The 21257-nt window shown below is 37.5% G+C and overlaps 1 protein-coding gene, 1 long non-coding RNA gene and 1 pseudogene across 4 annotated transcripts; 1 reads left to right on the top strand and 2 right to left on the bottom strand.

Moving 5' to 3' along the window:
* Positions 1-315: 315 nt before the first annotated feature.
* Positions 316-4072, top strand: LOC122005867. Of its 2 annotated transcripts, none has more exons than XR_006118565.1 (2): positions 316-734; positions 3515-4072. It is a non-coding gene; the product is annotated as an uncharacterized LOC122005867 (long non-coding RNA). The 2 variants fall into 2 exon arrangements; XR_006118566.1 differs by having other exon boundaries at positions 840-4072.
* Positions 4073-4155: 83 nt separating this feature from the next.
* LOC122004375 lies at positions 4156-7751 on the bottom strand (annotated as a pseudogene).
* Positions 7752-12064: 4313 nt separating this feature from the next.
* LOC122005852 (protein argonaute MEL1-like) lies at positions 12065-17478 on the bottom strand. 2 transcript variants are annotated; one of them, XM_042561083.1, is made up of 21 exons: positions 16982-17477; positions 16712-16905; positions 16492-16641; positions 16269-16402; positions 15826-15935; positions 15546-15652; positions 15325-15463; positions 15142-15258; positions 14928-15035; positions 14756-14827; positions 14429-14551; positions 14175-14343; positions 13973-14094; positions 13601-13881; positions 13468-13530; positions 13336-13399; positions 13108-13243; positions 12970-13043; positions 12711-12805; positions 12587-12618; positions 12065-12506 (listed from the first exon to the last, which is right to left on the bottom strand). In XM_042561083.1, exons 1-21 carry the CDS (start codon positions 17384-17386, stop codon positions 12337-12339), a joined length of 2865 nt encoding a protein of 954 aa, XP_042417017.1. In that variant the 5' UTR covers positions 17387-17477; the 3' UTR covers positions 12065-12336. The 2 variants fall into 2 exon arrangements, with proteins under 2 accessions (XP_042417017.1, XP_042417016.1); XM_042561082.1 differs by having other exon boundaries at positions 12587-12805; positions 16982-17478.
* Positions 17479-21257: the final 3779 nt, after the last annotated feature.

Genomic DNA, 21257 nt, shown 5'->3' with positions numbered 1-21257 from the left:
ATAATAGTTGCGATCCATAAAGCTCTACCAGTGAATCATGAACTAACTCTCACTCTATGTCATCTAAAAAATTTTGAATTAGTTTATATATATATATATAAACTTATATTATTTATTTATGTAAAAAAACACTTAAATTGAAATAATAGTGTGGAATGAGATAATTTTCAACTTTTTGACATCATTAATAGATGTTTTTACAGCTTGATTTTAATAAAAATTATTTTAAAAAATGGGGAACAAATTATAAAGAGTTTCTGAAAATATTTGAGTATTTTCTTAAAAATTAAGTTACTCAAACATTTTCAAGGGGTCAAAATGGAATTAATCAATTCCTCCGTCGTCCAGTGCGGCGGCGGCGGTAAATCTCTTCCTCCGTCTCCCTGGCGCCGCCCTTGTCCTGCGCCGCGGCGTCTCTTCTTCGGCCTTCACCACCGTCCTTTCTTTGTTCCGTGTAAATCTCCTCTTAGGGAGAAGGAATAAGATCGATTTGCCTGTCGCCTGGTGGTTCGTCTTCTCGCACGCCTCCCAGATGGATGGCCAGGGTGCATCTGCGCGTGGCGCTTCAGACGTCAAAACCTTTGCTTATGGATCTGCTCTATTTCCGTCACAGGTTCGATTGATGAACCAAATACTCGAATCAAACAATTTGGAAAGGGCGCGAAGGAGAGTTTCGTGATTGGAAAGACAATGCCATATCCTGGAGGACATCGACAAGCTCATAAATCTACCAGGTACGCAATTTTGACATAGAAAAGATTTTGATAAACTTCGAAAGCATATGTTCCCTTAAATGGACAGAAATAACCATTTAAATTATTACTTTTTGGCGTGCTTAGGTTTACATGCTTTTTTGATCATGTGATTGAGCAATCAATGGGTGTTTGTATCAATATTGTGCTTGTCTTGGTCATGGATGTTCTAACCAGGACAGTCTCTTGTTGTGCCAAAGGCCTGAGTGTTTGTACCAACTAGCTCAGACCGACCTTGAGCCCTTCATTTCATAAATCCTAAATCCTTTTTTCTCTTCAAAATATGAAAGATCTGATAGTTTTGGACATACCTCGGTTCAAGTTAGAATGAAATGTGGTTGTGCACAGCTACTGACATGAATCATGTGCATCAATGTAGAAACAACTAATGTTGAAATCAATGCTAGCAGGAGCTTGTATACCTTTCATTTGCAATATATGTTTGTCTCTTGGGAGAACTTGGTTAGGATGACTAGCATTCTAACAAGATCTTCTGCTTAAGAATGACTTTATCAAGCTATTGATGAAAATTGATGGGTTGAAGGGGCGAGATTATCCTAGCGAGTGAATGAATGAATACCCTGATGTTTTTTTTATCACTTCTCTTCAACCAACCCCTATAACTCAATGAATGAAGTTCAGTGGTGTCCTTTTGACCAGTTATCTTAAGAAAGGAGAAGCAAGATACATATCGTAAGTGAAAGACAGAATGATCATTTTGGTCCAGTAGGGCCATTGGCAGTCAATGAGCGGCAATGAGCATCCCATAGAGTAAGAAAGTTTATATGATGCTGATGATAAGTAAAATCAATGTACAAAGTTATACACTCCCATAAGAGAAAATATTGTTTGTCTTTAATAATGACAATGGGATTAGACGGATCAATCTTACTCCTATAATTTTTTCAGCAAGGTTGGCACAAAGAAAGTTAAGGTGGTCTCCAACCCCAACAAGTGTATTATAGGCACTTGTGATTCCTACATTAACAGTTCATTTTGACCCAAACTATCTCTCTCTCTCTTTCTTTTTTTTTTTCTTTTTTTTTTATAATAAGATGCCTGCATATAGATAGACATTGTGACTAATATAGTGATCCTCTTCCATCCAGAGATTTTTGTTGCCTGCTTTCAGTTTGTTCATTAGACTTGACGTATACAAAACATTGCGTAACCTCAGGCAATTTAGATACATCTAATATATCTTGGGCCTGTAGTTGATCAAGGATTTACACCAGCCTTGAAGCCTTATAATTTTATATACAATCTCCAATCTAGAGTTGGCTTTGTCTTGTCTAGATTTCACGGTGTTCTTCGTTGAATGACTAACGATATGATCTTAAAGCTAAAATGTGAAAGATGTTTTAGTTTTTTATTTGATTTTTTATCCAGGGTTTTTTTACTAAAGAATCTTGTCTCACATTAATATCAGAGATTGTGCATTCCATGAAGGGTTTACAAATTAGTCTTTGCTTGCTCAAGGATTTATTACATACCAGTCTTTGTGGGTCTCATATTAGATGATGTTTTATATAGCTGAAGATATTAATCAATCAGCATCATTTTGCGGGTTTAATTGCGAGGTTTGTCACTTGATACTCTTGCTTATTCAACTGTAATGCTTTCTACCACTATGCATGGATGTTATTTCCATTTAAAGATGAAACCAGTAATTATTGTTCATGATTCAACAGAAGGAAATTTTGTGAGAAATCATACAAATTAATTTCATCCTTAGTTTGCTCGATTTTACGTAATGGAAACCTACCTATACAATATATAAAAGAAAAAAAAAGGTCATTTTCACTACGAATGCAAAAAAAAAAGTCATTTCCACTTCGAATGCAATGCTTTTTTCTTCATAGTTGATTGCAGAATACTTGAACCATAACTCTGTTATTATGTTTCATTGCGTGTGACAAAGATGCTACCAGTTTTTTTCCCCTAAACATTCAAGACCGCAACTATTTGGTCGAACCATTTGATATGAAGGGATCCCATTCATATATTCTTTCACAGATTCAACAGCCTATCAAAGAAACTATTAAACATCATGTTTGATACTCACTTTTGATTCAGGTAACTAAACCCAATAACTGCTTTAAGCATTTCATGGATTTTTTCGATTATGATAGTAGATTGGTAGGTCTAAGACTGGTTTTGGGATTGCTTCCTCTTAAACAATTAATCTTAATAAATAAATCATTAGTTTTTTTTTAAACAAATTGTATGTTGGCAAAAATTTGTAATGGAAAAGGATACATCAAATAAGCGCAAACTTGGATTTACTTCTCTCCATAATTATAGGAACAAGCTGCATGTGGTCCTTACTGTTATACTTCACTCGTCAACCAAAGTGTCCCTCTCCATTTCAATGAGACAAATTTTAGCAAATTGAGTCCATGGAGATTGGAGAACAACAGTCTTAAGTTTGTTCCAGTTCCTCTTCTTATTGTAACCTAGCAAGCATTATTAGAATCTGCCAGGAATGTGTCCATGGACACATCTTCTCAATGGCTTCTCTTCTTGTCTCCATCTCAGAAACCAGCATGGGCATAGTGTGATGATAAGTCCTTGGTGAAATTCTTGTTATGTAATGTATCTACATATCCATGTGACCATACAAAAAAAGAAAAAATATGAATCATTAGGTAGGATTAGGACACCCCTAGTTTGGCCAAACTTGCATATTTCTCACATTTACATTCATTTTTTGTCTTTTAATTTACTCTTTGTGCTATCAATTTGTCGGTATGAATTGGCAGCTGAAGATACTTTATGAAGGGAATAAGGATGAGGGAGATGAGGAACGCTGGAAGATTCCCTGGCCCGAACCCAAGACGCACTTCGGATCAAACCGAGCCTTGCAATCGACGAACCGGTTCCATTTTGGACCAAAATGGCTGGCCCACTCTTCCTGAGTCTTGTAGTGGGGGAGGTACTGCTTGATCTTGATCTGAGCATGGTGGCAAAACTCTAGTATCTCTTGGTTCTGGCGTTTTAGGTATGTTAAGCTCTGGGTCGGATCGTCGGAGTCCGGCAGAGCCGATCGGAGAAAGGCCACCAAGTAGAACACGTCTTCGTCCGGCGTCACCGCCGAGCTCCTCTCATCCCACCTGCAAATTTAAAGAGCTCGATCATACTAACACAAACCTAACCTTTTCAGGGCTAGACAAGTAAGAAGGTCCCAATTAGATAGATGGAAGCTGACCAATCACAACTCATACTTTATGTTTATGATATTTTAATGAATTAGAAAATTAACATCATCCATTAAGAAGTAGCTAATGATTAAGTTATCCGAAGATTATAATTTCAAATTACAGGTGGACTAAAGAAATTGGCTGTGTTGCATGCAGGTGTTCGTACGTACTTGTGCTGCAAAAGGTTGGAACCGCTAATCCAGCGGCCCCCTTAACCCGGCTCCACAAGTATGAGAGGGAGTAAATCACGGTGAATACGGGCCCAGCTATGACATGGTGGTCTCAGATGTTTAGCACGGACAGATATTAATGTTATCGCATTTACTGCTGCAGACCCTCGACCTCTCAACTCATGCTGCAAGAATCCATGTCATAACCAGTTGATCCCGCCCGTGGGGGCATGTTCGTACGTACTTGTGCTTGTTCATGGGGTAGATGAGGACGGGGCCGCCGGTGTTGTTTCCGAGGATCCCCCTGAAGACGCTGGCGTCGAAGTCGGCGATCCGTGACGCCGGCACGAAGAGATTGAGCCACGGGTGCGGCACCTCCCACAGGCCCTTCCCCCGCAGCCTCTCCTCCGCCCGGTGCACCCGCCGCAGGAACTCCAGGTACGTCAGCTCGGTCGCGAACTCTGTCGCCGGAACATACCTCAGCCGCCGCAGCAGCCTCTCCACCGTCCCGTCGACCTTGCCGCCGTCGTCTTCGTCGTAGTACTTCGCCATCTCCAAGCAGTAGAGCACGCGTTGCTCGCCGGCCACGGAGCCGATCTTCACCGGGTTCCTGGGCGAGGAGAAGGACGACCTCCAGTTGTTGATGAGGCCTTCGTCGACGATCGCCAGCCCCTCCACGTAGTCGAATCTCTCGCCGTCCATCGCGATGAGTCGCTCCTGATCCCTCGTGAAGGCGGCGAAGTCGGCATACAGCACCCGGATCCACCTCACCTGAGTAATTGATTAGTCAACTAATAGCTCTATTAGTTCCTAATTACCGGCCATTGATTCGGTTAATTATGTTGATTATTACCCTCTGTGGGGCCCGCTCCAGGGCGATGCGGCCCCTGGTGATGATCCCGAACTGGCCCAGCCCACCAAGCACGGCGTGGAACGGACGTCACCACTTCACCCTTTCCTAAAATTAAGCTTCAGAATTTTATTTTATTTTTATTATTTTGAGAATTTTTTTTGGGGAATTTTAATTGTAGAATTTATTGACCTGTGACGACGTCGAGCTGGAGGACGTTGTTGATCTGGGGCCCATGGTGGAAAGTCTGGCCGCTGACGCCGGCGTTGGAAAGCGTGCCGCCCATCGACAGGTGGAGGTAATCGGTCCACGACTTCGGCGCGAGCCCGCCATGGGACAGCGTCCATCTCAGCACGTCGGCCCACGAGTCGCCTCCCCAGACATCCACGTAGTACTGCCCGCCGTCAGGCACCGGAGTCGGCCTGGGAGCGGGGAGGTCGCCGTGGGCCATCTCGACTACGAGGCCAGCCGGCGCGAGGGCCTGGCCGTGAGTGGAATGCCCTCGGCCACGGGCGGACACCGCGACCGAGCCCGCCGCGTGGGCGGCGCGGAGGAGCCCCGCGACCTCCTCCGCCGAGCGCGGCCTCGCGACCGCCGCCTGCGCTGCGCTGAAGAGCGCGCCGAAGTCCGTCGACGCGGCGGCCAGCGACGCGGAGTCGAGGCGGACGACGCTCCCACTGCCGACGAGCTGGAGAAGTGGCTCCGCCGGCGTCAACGTAAAGCCAACGGTGGAGAGAAGGCAGCATATAAAGACGAGCAGCACGGCGTGTCTCCAGGGGCGGATCCAGAATTTTAAATTTGGGAGGGCCGCATGATAAGTGACAAAAATAATTATCGTCAGAATTTTATACACCCTTGAACAACCTCCGAATTCTCAATTTACGACTGAAATCGAAATCAAAATTTACCTAGAAATCACCGTCCTAGGTTACCGTGGTTGACAAGATAACAATAGCGAACAAGCTCAAATGTAGTTCTGACACGAAACAAGGGCCAACGACCCTTCTCAAGTTGCGATATTACTTCAAGATTTTGATATCAAACTACTAATAGAAAATTTAGATTGCGGACTTTCTAAATATGTAATCAATTTTGAATTCTGACGATCAACGATGTTACAATTGACAATGAAACTAACAACAATGATTTTGGAGTGAATTGGAAAAGATCGAGATGTCTAGCTATAGGAGAGAAAATGCCTATATCATAAATTAGAAAAGATTTCTATATAGTAATAAACTAATAATATTATTACTAATAATATTTGTATATAATTAATGATTTGTAGTTTCCTTTTGTTAAATTTAATTTTTTTTTTCAACATTATTCCTATTAGGTAAATTAAAAAACTCCCAAAAGAAATATTTTTCTTTTAAATTATATAGCATATTTAATAAGTATATCATTCGTCAATTATATTAAAATATATTCAAAAGGAAGATTAATTTCATCATCTTGTACTCCTTTATCATTCTAATTAATACTATATATATATCCTAGTATATATAATACAACCATGTATATATAGGGAGGATTTACATGGAGATTTGGGGGGGCCGTGGCCCCCCCAAGCCCCCTTGTAAATCCGCCTCTGCGTGTCTCTTAATCCCCATATCCCACGGTGGCGGAGGCGGCGGCGGTGGCGGAGGGCGGGGAGATGGTAGAGGATTTATAAGAAGGCGTGGGGATCCAAATCTCTGGGTGCGCGGAGATAATCGACCTCGAAACGCGAAATCGCGGTTTGGAGATCCACCGTCACTTTATTCCCAAGCAACAATTTATCTCAGCCCCAGTTACATTAAAATTTACTATTTGAAAATTTTAACCATTATTCGAATTAAGTGGAGTAAAATGAAAATTTACTCCTAATTAACTTTATGGACGAATTAAAAAAATGACAAAAAAAACGTAGGAAAGACTCTTGCCGCGTCAATATATATATTTTGATACAATGCATAAATAAGGGCCGATAAAATTAGAATGTCAAGGGTTAAGAAAACGTGGTAGTTAACGGTTAAGAAAATGTGATAGTTAATAATTAAGATGAGGTAATAGTTAATGATCAAAAGAATATGATAGTCAACAATCAAGATAGGAGTTAGAGCTCCCTATTCCACCATCCGTATAATTCCCGGTCGATCACAGGTAGATCGGGTCCTCAAGTCTAAGTCCTAGGATAGAGTTTTGACTAGTTCCTAGTCTACCACCTACTGATTAGATCTCCCAAGCTCAAGCTTTACATATGACCCTGACACATTTATCAGACAACCCTCGACCAGCTCTTCACCAATTAGGTCATGAAGGTTGGTCACAGTCTCAGATGAGCGCTAGATGGTTTCGCACAGCACATTCTTTTCATCTCGCTCAGGCATGGTCCTTGGGTAGCCCCTGGCTAGTTACCCTCAAACTAGGGCATCCAGGTTCAATCATTTCACCTCATTTGAACAATCATCTCAAACTATCTACAATTGAACCTGGACAGGGTGGATAATACTAAACGACAACAGTGTCAGAAAATCGTAATCTCCTGCCAGAGAATAACTGTTGTGAGTCAGGAAATATTTCAGGGTTCGGCCACACACTAAAAGTGAAACTTTCCTCCTGCAAATTGGAAGTCGTCGAACATCTTCCCTCACCCGACAATCTCTGACACTCGACATTCTCTGGTAGTGCGTATGCTCAAAAGGCAAGCAGAATCATATAAAAAGGGAATCCTCTTCATTGGACAGGTACTTGTACATCCGTACGCATCTTCAATAGTTCCTTTTTCTTCCTTCATACACTGTCTCGTCGGAAAAGAGACCTGACTTGAGCGTCAGAGGGACTGCGCCAGAAACCCCTTCCCTGATTTTTTGTCTCTAACTCTTCGTGTGCTTGTCTAGGTGTGTACAAGATTCAAGTACCACCAGTTCTATTATCACAGGCATCTGGTTCCACGTGGGGGTCCAAGTTGCCGACACATGCATATAAGGTGTGTCAAAGTAGTCATTCCATCAACACCGACGTCATCTTCACCGGCCTTCGTCTGACACAGGATATATATATATATATATATATATATATATATATATATATATATATATATATATATATATATATATAGTGTTAATTTTGTGTTAGGTTTCTTAATTAATCAGAAAAGTTGTGGTTTTCAAATGATGTATTTCTTAATTAACCCGAATTTGTGGTTTAGATGATGCATCTGAAATTGAGTTAATATAGTCGTTAATTAGGATCTAGATAACAAGTAGTTGAGCAATTAAATAGAGATGAGCTAAAGAACTAGATGAGTACTTGTAGTTGTAACTAATCTCTAGAGGTTGGGTTTGATACACATATTTATTTATTTGGACCGATTGATTGTTTAGTTTATATCGAATCATTTCTTGTTATTTTTGTGAGGAAGTATCGACTTTCACATTTTTATGGCTAACTATTTTTATAAACATGAAAATATGATTTGAAATGTTTAAAAGAGAAATTTGAACCCAAGAAGGAAAAAAAAAACACTTAGTTACATGTCTTTAAATCTCTTATCGCATTCGATTCCATCCCATGGCATCACGTACACTTTGAGAATTTGAGTTAGTTCATCGAAAGAGACCTTAGAATCCATAGTAATTACTAGCCAATCAATAACAATGAATTTAACCCTTAGGTTTGAATTGCTAGTCAATTATATTGATAGTGATTTTCTGAACTTTTTACTCGTATCCTCATCGCACTATATGGAAATTAATCACGCTTGATGCCCGATCTTAATTTCAAAAATAGACACTCAATAGTAAGTAAGTAGATATGTGTTCTAATGATAAGCAAGCTAAATTAAGCACTTTTAGCCAAATGTTAAAAGTTTGAATTCATATAGTTAACAATACTATTTGAAGAAGTTTTTAAACCTTAATCGCATCGCCCATCACTATATAAAAACTAGTCCAAATCTTTTGATGTTAATTGCAAGAAGACATGAAATGAATCCAATTTGCTATTTGCTTGCTATTGTTAATTACTTGTCTTTGTCATCTATCCTAAAACCATGTAATGATGTTATTGCTAACTAAAACCATCTTCGGAAATTTTTTAAAAAAACATGGGAAAAAATTGCATAAAGAAAGTCATCCAAAAGTTGATTAAGTAATTTAGATTTTGGCAATATTATGAGAATGTAACATCATATGTAGAAATATATAACATCGAATTAGAAACATATAACATCAAATGTAGAGGACAACCATGTCAATTACCATGCCTTTATTCAATTGCTTGCTTCTTTATCCAATTTACTCATGGTGTGCCACTCAAAAATCTATTTGATCCGAATGATTTTTTTGATTAGCAAGCGTGTAGGGTTTGAATTCGTACAATGACATTATTAGGAGAGATTGCAAAATGTTGTATGGGAATATTTCGTAACTAAAACAAAAGGTCGATTTCATTATTTTGCAGTAAGATAACCTTTTAGGGTTTAGGGTATGAATGAATAATGCTTAATGTGATAGAAGGACCACCATGTGACTTGTCCAATTGAGTTTAATTTGGAAGTATTCATTTTAGATCGGGTCTCTCATACACTAGTGTGATCATTCATATCGTTTTCCACATTTTTGTCTACTTATGGTGGCAGGATCACATTGCCTAGCTCTTCACATTTGTTTGATTTTAATTTAAAATAAAATGAAAAAAGGGATTGATTATCTATGTTAATTATATTTCTTCAACTTATTCATCTAGAATCGACAATCATTTTTAAGAACTTTGTTAACTTCACAATCTTTTTTCTAATGCTTGTCACTTGTTTGTCTTGTTTGTTGGCTCAACTCGACCTATCATATCCTAAGCTTTCGTTAAAAAAATGTTAGATTGGTTCCCTCTTGGTGCTCAACCTTGAGGCCTCGATGTAGGATTGTAAATAAGCCGAGCCGAGATTTGGATGTTCAAGCTTGTTTGATAAGGTAATCAAACCGAGCCGAGCTTAAAATGAACCAAGCTTTTAGAATGAGTGTTCAAGTTTGGCTTGGTTTGTTTAGATGTTATCAAGCTCTCAATTAAAGCTTGGCTGAGTTTGATTCGAGCTTAGTTTGTTTAGATGTTATCAAACTCTCAATTCAAGCTTGTTTGATTGTTTTAAATTTTTAGTCATTTGATTGTTAGTGAGCTTTATAATTTAAATTTATTTATTTAATTTATTTTATTATTTATTTAGCATATTGAAAAGAGTTTTATTAATGAATATGATCCGTGAACATTGTTTATGAACGTTATTCACGAACATTGTTCACGAATATTGTTCACGAACGTTAACGAGCTGAACACATATGTATTTAAGCTTGTTTGTTTAGCTTAACGAGTTGTTCAAGCTTGTTTGTTTAATTAATCTTATGTATATTGAAAGAACATAAACAAGCTCTTATCAAACCGAACACCAAGCTTGTTCATAAACGCTTGGTTCATTTACAACCCTACCTCGATGCTTTGTTAATCCAAAAGGTAAACCTTGCTTTTATGTAATCATCATGGTCAACTACTTATATTTCGTCTTAATTATTTCGTCTTAATTATTTAAGATCAAATATATTTGTTGTATTCCTCCCTTTATGAGCTTACGAGAAGACTAAAGCATGAACACTTTGTTCACCCAACAAATTGGCTTTGTTTTTACATAATCAAGCATAGGATCGTCATCTTACGCGAGATTAATTTAGGATCTGGATTAAAACGGTAGGATCAAATCGGTCAGAATCAGATAAGTAGATTTGGGGTATAGATTGAATCGGTAGGATCAAATCGATAAAAGTAAGATAGGTAGGATCGGATATTGATTCCATTGTTTCGAACACAAGTGTTGAAAAAAAATCTTCTAAAGACGTGTTGATTCAATAAAATATTAAGAGATGGATATTTAAAACTCGTAATTTTAGAGAAAGAAATAAAAGAAAATATTTTTAATGATCAAAACTATCGAACATCAACTAAATGAATGTTTTAAATTGTTTCAAAACTCTAACGATGCAAAAGACGAAAATAACCCGAATACAATGATGAAAATTGTTCAAAGCATCCAAAAAAACTTTAAACGATATTTTTTTAGACCTGAGACTGTGGTTTTGAATTACACCCGAATGTAGATTTCTGAACGAATTTTAATTTGATATATTGTGTCTCATGATTTAACCCGAGCCAAAAATTATGACATCTCAAAGTTTAAAAGCGTGGGATCATAGAATTATACCGATCCTATACGCTCACAACGATCCTACTTCAATTTCACTATAAAACTCAATCTCAATCGATTCTAAATTGATTTAGTGCTTCCAGATCGTACAATCCAAATCGCAATTTTACAAATCATGTGGCAATCAACATCATTATTATCAACTATCTATATTTATCCCAATTATATAAATAGGCTTGGTATCTTATCCTTTTTAAGCTATATGTAAGTTTATCTTACTCGCGTTTGTCTTCCTTAATTAGTGATAACAAAGAGGTCAAATGTTTTCATTCTTACTATCAAACTCCAACTCAAACATCATCCAATATCGATAAATAAGCTATTCAAACTCAAAGTTTTTAATAATAATAATAATAATAATAATAATAATAATAATCTTCTGTAAATTCTGTATCCTAAAAGCAATAAGGAAAAAACCAAAAACAAAGAAGAAATAGCTTTCAAAAAGGTCACACATGCTTACGCATTGTCCTAATCTTTGAGAGTGTGATAGGAGACACCAAAACTTCAAAACTAGTTTCGAATGTATGATCATGTCTCCTCCTTTTTATAGTAAAAAACTAATGGCACTTATCCCAGACACATAATCTCTTACTCCATTGACAAATGGCAGGTGCGGTGGCATTAGTCATCGTCCCTTCAAGACAATAGTCTTCCAACCGACTAGACACTACAGCAGAGCGTGCATCGCACATTAAGGCCCATGGGTCTGGCCCAACATTAAAATGTAAACTCTTACTCAGGGCCACAGGCCAGGCCGTCCAGACCCACTTCGTTCAGCAGAAGAACAAATGATTTAATTCTACGTCATAACTGATAAACAAAGATAAATATTTAACACCACTACGATCCATACTCTATAATTGAAACTTAGCATCAGTATTTAAACCACTAAGAAATATGTCACGTTTACAATTCAAAATGTCAAGCCGGTAACTAAACCGTGTTATCGGATGGACATAACAGAGGTCATGTACCTTGAAATAAACCCTAAATCGTTATACGGTATGCCAAAAAACTAAAGTTTAAACAGAGGTCCATCTCTTAATGGAGACCATTACTCTTTAGAGTTGAGCAAAATGAAGCCTACTTTTCAACCCAAAAAAAGAGTGACACTATGTTGAAGTGAACTTCAGCAGTAAAACATGACATCCTTAACTTGATCTTTAACTCGTGGAAAGAATTGTACAGGGATAGGCGCATCTCTCGTTTGACTCGGACCTGAATCGGTTTCGGAGGATTCGCCCTCCATGTAATAGCGAGCTCTAAATGCAACCAAGTGAGCGTAATATGCAGGCGGAACTGTAAAAGAGACGAGATAGATTTAATTGCTATTGAAACAGAAACACACATGAACAACATAGAAGGATTGCAAAACTTACCGATAGAAACTGAACGAGTACACCGGGCGTATCTGTTTTTTTGCAAGAACAAAATGAAATTACAAGCAACAAAAGAAAGACAGAAGAAAAATGAAAGAAATATAACATGAGAAATGCCAAGTACGTGTAACACAAGTTGTTAGTTAAGGTCTGCAATGCATTTGCAGAGAATTTGTTTTCGTCCCATAAAACATGATAATGAGTTGGCTTGCTCGTCCCCTGTCATAAGAAAAAAAAACACATTACAAAAACATTATATTCGTAGAGACTTGAAAGCATAGTATCTTGAGGGCTTCATAATGGCAACCGATCATGCCATGGGAAGTAGTGTTGAAACCAGTATGCTTTTAGTATGTTTCACATCAAAGTAATTCAATCAGTACCTGTATCCCAGCATGACTACATAAATAAAAGTCGAATTCCGTTGGATGACAAATTTTACGATCAACAACAGTACCTAGGAGTAAAAAGATTATAAGTACAAAATCCCTGAGAAAATTTTTGAATCAAATGCAACTAACCAGGTAATATATTCCCACTTCTGTCAGTCAATCCTTGATTTCCATGAACTTCAGGGAACAACCTTGTGTGATGTCGCTTCTGGACTACAATAAACGTGACTGGCGGAAGATATCCCTCTTGTAAAGAAGCACAAGCCTAATGTCATGATCAGAAACAACAATGCAAATGTCATACAAGAATAATGATAAAGGATTGATAAAAAAATAAACCATGGGAAAGTACCGAACCTTTCTTATAGCGTCCATTTCATACAACAACACTTGGCTAAATTGCCCTTCGCTGACCCCATCTCTGCCGTAAAAACATTCTTGATTAAGAAATCACATCACAACTATTGGTTTCAATGGATCTAGGCTAACCTGTAGAAAATTATTCTTCCAGGTTTTTGATTTGTTGAGCGGTAGAATGCTATCAGCAGTTCGCTGAAAAATAACACATGTTTAGTATCAATCTCACTAGAATTTATACAAACAAGCAACAACAAAAATGTACCGTATCATCCCGCCGGGGGTGTGTCCTTTTTTAGGATCTTGATCAACATTATATAAATCACTGATTATTTCTTGTCTATGCTGTTGGGTCGAGAATAAACCTCTGTACTTGGAGATCTGAGGCCAGTCAATCGAGGCTACAACTGCAGCAATGGAAGACAAAGAATCCTCCCCCGGGGAAGGGTGTGAAACATCAGCCCCAAAGAAAATTGTCGGTATATCACTTACAAGAGGTATCCTCCGGTAAATGGCATCTTCAAGTACTGTATTGCGTCCACCACACTGCTCAATTATATACGAAAGAGGATTAACATACAGGCAGATAATTAGCTAATAATCATGGTCAATCATAGTGGACACAATAATAACAAACCTTAACATTGATCTTCAGCGAGACATTTTCCAAATATTGTTTGTTGCATTTAGATACCTGCCTTGGATTGCAACACTGTGACACGATACCGAGCTCAGTTTCACAAATTCTCTTGATATTCCCTGTTCATCCATCATAGATTGAACCAAAATCAAACAACAAATTTTTCGATATGTCTAAGGATAGTCATTGGGCAAAATACCGTAATAGCCCTTCATCTCTGGTAAGATCACAATCAACAACTGGATGTGCTTCCCTTGAATCCCAGCTTTTTTGAATGCTTCAATTGAGCTATTGTTAATGTCTCTCAAAGCAAAGTCTAATCGATCAACACGAGCAAATTTGAAATTGACAAAAGGTGGCTTGATAACCTTTAAAAAATTTATGTAGAATCAAATAGATTGTATAAATGTCAATTAAGAGAAAATTATAGTGATTGACGTGAAGCATCCATACCATTCCATTGTTATTACACATGCCAATCAGTTCTTGACAAAAGTGAGATACTTCCTCTTGTCGAAGTCGTGACGCGAAACTCAAGCAAGTCCAATAATCAACAGAAGCACCATTCACCATTTTCTGGGAAGCAACACATAAAAGATGTATATATCAAAGTGCAGATAAGAACAAGAAATCATTAACAGATCTAATTGATTCCTTTTTTTATTTGTCAGATAATACGTTCTTATAAAAAAACATTGAAATTGAAAACTCTAAAATTTTTGATCCTATTAAAAACTAAAGACAAATTGCTAAAATTACAAGCAAAATAAAACATGTTACCTTGTTTATCATGTTCCACTGACCGACAGAAGGATTGCAGGATTTTTCTCTACCAGAGTCATGATACATTAGCTGCAACATTCAAAACAAATAGATTGAAATAAGTTAACTATAGCATTAGTAACTAGTCAAGAATTACTACACAAGAGTAAAATATTTAAAGGGAGAATACCCTAGGAGGAGGTAGAACACGAGCTTCTACAGTAGTGAGCTCATACTTCATCTTTAAACCGAATTCCTTCGTGAATGCATCATTATTGTAGTTGTTTTGTCCAACCATCTGACAAATCATCATCATATAGAAGTTACACGAACAAGAAGCATCTAAAAGTTTTAACTTTACAATAGTACTTTAACGAACAAGAACAATGTGTAGTATCACAAACCTCACGAATGCTACGTTCTCTGTCCACCGGCCTCTGGCATGTACTTCTCAATATTGCGGTTACCTGTCCCTCATTTAGCTTTTTTGAATAGCGTTGTCCCTCAACAATTGCACAAACCTGGACATCCACAGACCATTCAGTGAAGAACATATGTTTGAGAAAATTAGCAAATCATATATGTACCTCCATTGGTAAGTAGGTTGGTTTGCTCTCACTACCAGCCAGGAGGCAAGGCCATGAAACACACATCAAATTGTAATTATACCGTTCCTTAAAGTATTGGACCACTGATATCTCAGTTTGTGTTTCGCTGATAGGAAACCTAGAGAACGAATTCCCTTAATATAGAAACAATAAGGATGAACACAGAATTTTTCAAACAATTATGGAGACCGATACTGTACTTTAGTTGACGTAGTGGCTCCTTTGTCAATCCATTGATCTTGTATCGTATTCTTAAATCTCTTCTGTGAACTGCCTCAACTCTTACTCCACGTATGGCTCGCTTGACCTATCAATTTCCAGGAGTTCATATAAATGATAAAATATGTAGCATCAACAAAATCAGACAAATGCAGCAACCACAATTAAGGAATCAATGAATAACTGGCAGCAATAAACAACTTTACTGAGAAAAATAAATGGAAGTTTATGACATTTCATAGTAGATTGAAATATAAAAACCTTAGCTCTATTTTGATCAGATAAGGTCCTTGAAGTATCCCGCAGATTAAGATACTCCATTACAAATTCAACAACGTTCATGGGCTTATAGAAAGATGTCGCAGAGATATCTGCAGAGAGAAACATGTTATCTCAAAAGGTAAGGATAACCCTAGCAATATGGATAAACAAGGGAAAAAAAAAACCCATTAGGATCAATAACTGTTAACACGAGGTATCATATCAAAAGACAGGATATATAAGCCTTTCGTTCAGGGTTTTCTTGGACCTCTCCCAGACACTTAATCAACAAAAATGAAGTAAAGTAATACAATTCAGATGACATGTTACTGAAAACTTTAGTCGCAAGATTACAACCCACCTTATATAATGGAATATACCCTAGATGAATTGATAGTTTCCTCAAAACAGATAAACCAAAAAACACTTCCAGCAAGACTTACCTATGTTCAAAGACAAGCCCATTTGTGTTGGTCGAAGGCTTTGATAGTAGCCCCTCCAGCATTCTAAACCTTCTCCAATGGGTGCCCGATGCCCAAAACTCGGGGAAAAGAAGGACCGTGCTACCGAAGTATACCTGAAGCAGAACAAGTTGCAACGAAAATAATATTAACAATAATATAGTACTTGAGAAAATTGTACAGAAAGAAAAGGAAACAGAAGTACTTGGTAGATGGAGACTCCCTAAGAACAATATCAAGGGCTTGAATGACTTCTTGAGGTGCCTCAATCTGTCGACCAGCTAAAAACTCCTTCAGGTTGTGTATGCTTGTGTTTCCAGCAAGCTTAATAATCACTCTAAATTCCTTGGCCTTCCTGAAGAAGAGGAAAACCACACGATTTTAACAGATACGGTCAGCATAAAGCTTCAGTTGAGAAACAGTACCTTCCATCATTTTCAGGCAGTGAAACCGTGAACTCCTTTGACTCAAAAGGAAAAGTACCAGCCGTATACAGGCTCTTCCTTCCATCATAAGCTGGCATTCTCCTTCCCAAGGCTTTATCCTTGTGAGCCTTGACAAGCTCAGAGATGATTTTTCTATTGGTAGCTCTGGACACTGATTCGGGCACTATACTCACCTACAAATTCAGAACAAGGTATTCTCGATCAAACTGGAAGAACGATGCATAACGAAAGAGAAAAATAGAAACTTACATCATAATGGAAAAGAGTATTGTCGGCGATCTCGACAAGGAAATGGTTAGCCCTAACTAAGCACGGCCTTCCGACGGTGCCGAACTCCGGCCGAGCCGGATGCCTCATACCCTTGCTAGAGGCCGGAGGCGCCGCCGGCTGAGGAGTCTGCTCCTTCGCGGGCTCGGCGATCGTGAGATGCCGGAGTTCCTCGCCGATAGAAGAGGACGAAGGCGAATCTGCTGCTGTGGCCGGCGGCGAAGGACGGTACGATGCGGACGGAGTCGACGATTCCTGAGAGCGAGGAGCCGGAGCATATCCGCCCCTTCCTCCGCCGCCACGCGATCTGCCGCCGTCAACAGGACCCCGACCGCCCCGTCCACCGCCACGGCGACCACCTCCATATGCTCCTCGTTCGCCGGACATTGCGAGAGACAGCGCTCGTACCGGAGCAGGAATAGCAACAAACCAAGAGATGCTGGTGAACGTCTGCACGAAGGGGCGGTTGGGCTTCCTACTAATAAAGCGTCCTGAGCTCCGCACGTTCGGAGCGAGTGGGAAGGTGGCTCCGGTGATGGACGGTCCTAGCCGTCTGATTTTACTCGGCGGACGGCGACGATCGACCTATATGTAAAAATTACCCGTTTTACCCCTGTCCGTTCAAATCTTTTCCTTCCTCAGCAAGGCACAGCGTACGAAGCTGGCTCAAAGAATAATAGTGACGTGATGGCCGTCGCGAAAACAATCAATTTTCATTTTGCTCCCAAATTATAGCAAACGTAATGTTTTCACCCTCTAAATTTTCCGATTTTGCTTCATCTTGCCCCCCGATAACGATGGCTCTATTTGTATCATTCGATGCCGAGTGCTGACTGCAATAATCTGAAATTTTCAGGAGAAATCTGGCATTTCCTAAACTCCAAGTGTAAGCAAAACAATTCTCCAAACTTTGAGGATCAAATGAAAAAATCATGCCTTGTAGCCATTTAAAGCATATGGATCTTTCTAGAGAAACGAAAAAGTGCTTCTTTAAGTTGCGTTTCGGCTGCTCGGTGACGTTACTATTTTAGAAATACTTATTTATTCATTTTTGTTATTATTATTATTATTATTGTTTTACTTATTTATAGTCTATTTTTATTATTAAAAATACTTATTTAGTTTATATTTATTGACTACAGGTCACATGAAAATAGAGAGGTCAAGTGGACTTGGTGGACCAAAAATACCAATAGACTTAAGTGTTAAGTAAGCAAGAGTCAAGGTCAATACATATTTAGTATTTATTTGTTGATCAATAAATTTGAAAGTAAAGTGGACTTGTTGACTAGAAAAGCAAAAAAGCTTGACTGGCAAGTAACTCGAGCAACACGGACAAATTACATGTGCCGAGGCTAGCATCCACTAAGTAAAGTAAAGTTGAATAGATTGAGGATGAAAAGAGAAAACGATGTAGCAAGGTGTTTAATCAATGTGTTGTAGGTGGGAATGATATTTAGATTAGTAGAATTGCGTGATGCGAATAAATTGGGGTTCGTAGGTTCGTCATCATCCCTAGATTTTGAAAGTAAAAAAAAAAAATCTATAATATTTTAGAATTTATATTTAGATTTTTAAATTTATTTTTTAATGAATATTTTTTTAACATTTTTTTAAAAAATTAAAATATTAAAGAAAAAATAAGCTAGCCAGAGATGGGGCCTGTGTGTCTACCCCCACCTCGACCATCCAGGGCTAGCTCGGGATAGACCGAATTAGTCTATCGAACAACTTGATAATCATCTATTATTAAGTGGAGTTGTTGCAAAGAACATCCTAAACTAAATGATTGATAGGCGAGTCCAAGAAGTGTCTCCTATAAGTTGTTTTGCTTAGTTAAGTTAATTGAATGACATAATAAATTGGTTGTGCTTTATTATCTTGATTTGGTCTGTGGTTGAGAATGACTTGTGACTCCAAGTTGAGTATGTCACTTAGGTTTGATTCAATCAAGTGCTTGATCAATACAAATACTTTTTATAAATTTTTTTTGAAAATTTGAAATTTAAAATATATAAAATTAGAGAAAAAGCAATACAACTATACAAGTATTTTTAATAGAAAAATAATATTGAGCAATTTATCATCATATAAACACTCAATTTTTTTTTTAAAAAAAATATTTTTACATTTAACAAAGAGTGCATTTATTTTCCAAAATATACTTTCATTTATTATACATTGATTTTAGGGATGACAATTTCACCCGAACCCGATGGAAGATCCGACATCCGACCCGAATGGAGGAGGGTATGGAGAAACTATCAATACCCGATACCCGACCCGAATACCCGATTAAATAATATATATATATATATATATATATATTTTAATAGGATGTTTATTTTAATATATTTTTGTTGAATGATAATAGTTCGATAGAAAGAAGAAAAATTGCACGTATAGAATATATCCGGTCCTTTAATGAGTATGAGTATACCCATCGGATATCCTATACCCGATGGGTATGAGTACGGAGGATATAGAATCCGATCCGAACCCGATCCATTGCCATCCCTAATCGATATTAGTTTGAATATTAATACATCTATGTAAATAGCATATTATGTAATTATTCTATTAACATCTTCCTTTTATTAACAAATATTTATATTCATTTTAATATTAACATTAATTATTTATGAATTTCATTATCTATTTATTCATTTTTATTTTTTATATTCAAAATTTATTTTCTTATTTTTAAAATTTTTTATATAAAATCGGCTCATTAACCACATTCAAAGAATTGAATACGATTAATGTGTGGGTGTTATTAGGGATGTAAATGAGTCAAGCCGCTCATGAGATATTCGAAACTCGATTCGATAAAAGTTCGTTTAATTAGGCTCGTTAAGATAAACAAACCAAGCTCAAGCTTCACAATATTTGGCTCGTTAGCTCGTGAACATGTTCGTTAAGCTCATAAATCAATTTTTAAATAAAAATAATAATAGTTTTGATATTGAATTTATAGATTTTACACTCTACTTATGAAAAACATAAACAAATATATTAAATTTATTTATTAGAATGAAATTATAAATTTTAACAAGAATATTATAATTTTTTAAAAAATATATAATTTAGTTTTTAATGAATATTTAAATTTATAATTTATATTTATTAAACTCGTTTAGGCTCGATAAAAGCTCGAATAAGTTCGTGAGTCATGAATATATTCGTTAAATAAAGCTCGAGCTCGGCTCGATTATAAACGAGTCAAAATCAAACATCCAAGAGTTCGGCCCGGCTCGATTACACCCCTAGGTGTTATAACACTCATCCACATTAGTTTATAACATCATTTAGATGTTATAACACTCATATATTAACACCAATATGGATACTCTAACTAAGCAAATTAAATTTTAAAATCTTTGGTAACTTATGGTCGTCTAGATCACAATCATTTAGGTGCATTTAGTTCAAGGTTATTATTTATAATTTTGGTTATCTATATAAGATTATCAACAAAAATCTTATTTGGTTTATATAATATGTGATTCCAGAGTCATGATGCATATCTGATACGTCATTAAATGAGATATGTAACCCGAAATAAGAACACTTTAAAAAAAAACATAAGGTTCTTTTTAATATTAGGGTTAACGAATTTTTTTCTTCCAAAAGTATTCTATGATATTTACCGTTTGGGGCAAAAATAGCCCTAACAATTTATTAAATGCCAATCCGCGCGTACTCTTATACTCAGCTTTCCCGACTCACAATCATGAAACCCATTCGCGAAGAAACCCTATCGACAAGGCATTTGAAGTCCTTTGCGGAGTGTGCCCTAGCAGAGACGTTCAAAATCGTCTCGTGAAATCCTACAGGAGTTTGACCGGCATCCCCACTCCGCAAAGAACCCTAGCGGCTTTCCCGACTCACGATTATCAAGAACCCTAGTGGCATTCTTTATAAGTATTTATTTGATTATCAACAGAATTTTGGGATTTTATATATCCATTGAGTATTTATTTGATTGATGCACAATAGGTTGTTTAGATTTTAGAAGAGTTTTATCAGAAGTCCTTCCCCTTTGACTTCGGCTTCCAATCAAAAATACTATCATCTGCCTTTGCCTCCTGCCTTACCCTAATTAGGTGCCTTAGTTGACAATCTAACCCTTGTTTCTCTTTTAGCTAAGGAATGGCAGCTACATTGGCTTGAATGTTAGTTGTTTCTAGATCAGAATTTGTTAGCGTATAGTATATTGGTCATGTGAATTAATTGATATATTCTCTATATTGTGAAA

This window comes from Zingiber officinale, chromosome 7B (assembly GCF_018446385.1).
Source record: "Zingiber officinale cultivar Zhangliang chromosome 7B, Zo_v1.1, whole genome shotgun sequence".
NCBI classification, from domain to species: domain Eukaryota; kingdom Viridiplantae; phylum Streptophyta; class Magnoliopsida; order Zingiberales; family Zingiberaceae; genus Zingiber; species Zingiber officinale.
This window is presented reverse-complemented; position numbering and strand designations above follow the sequence as displayed.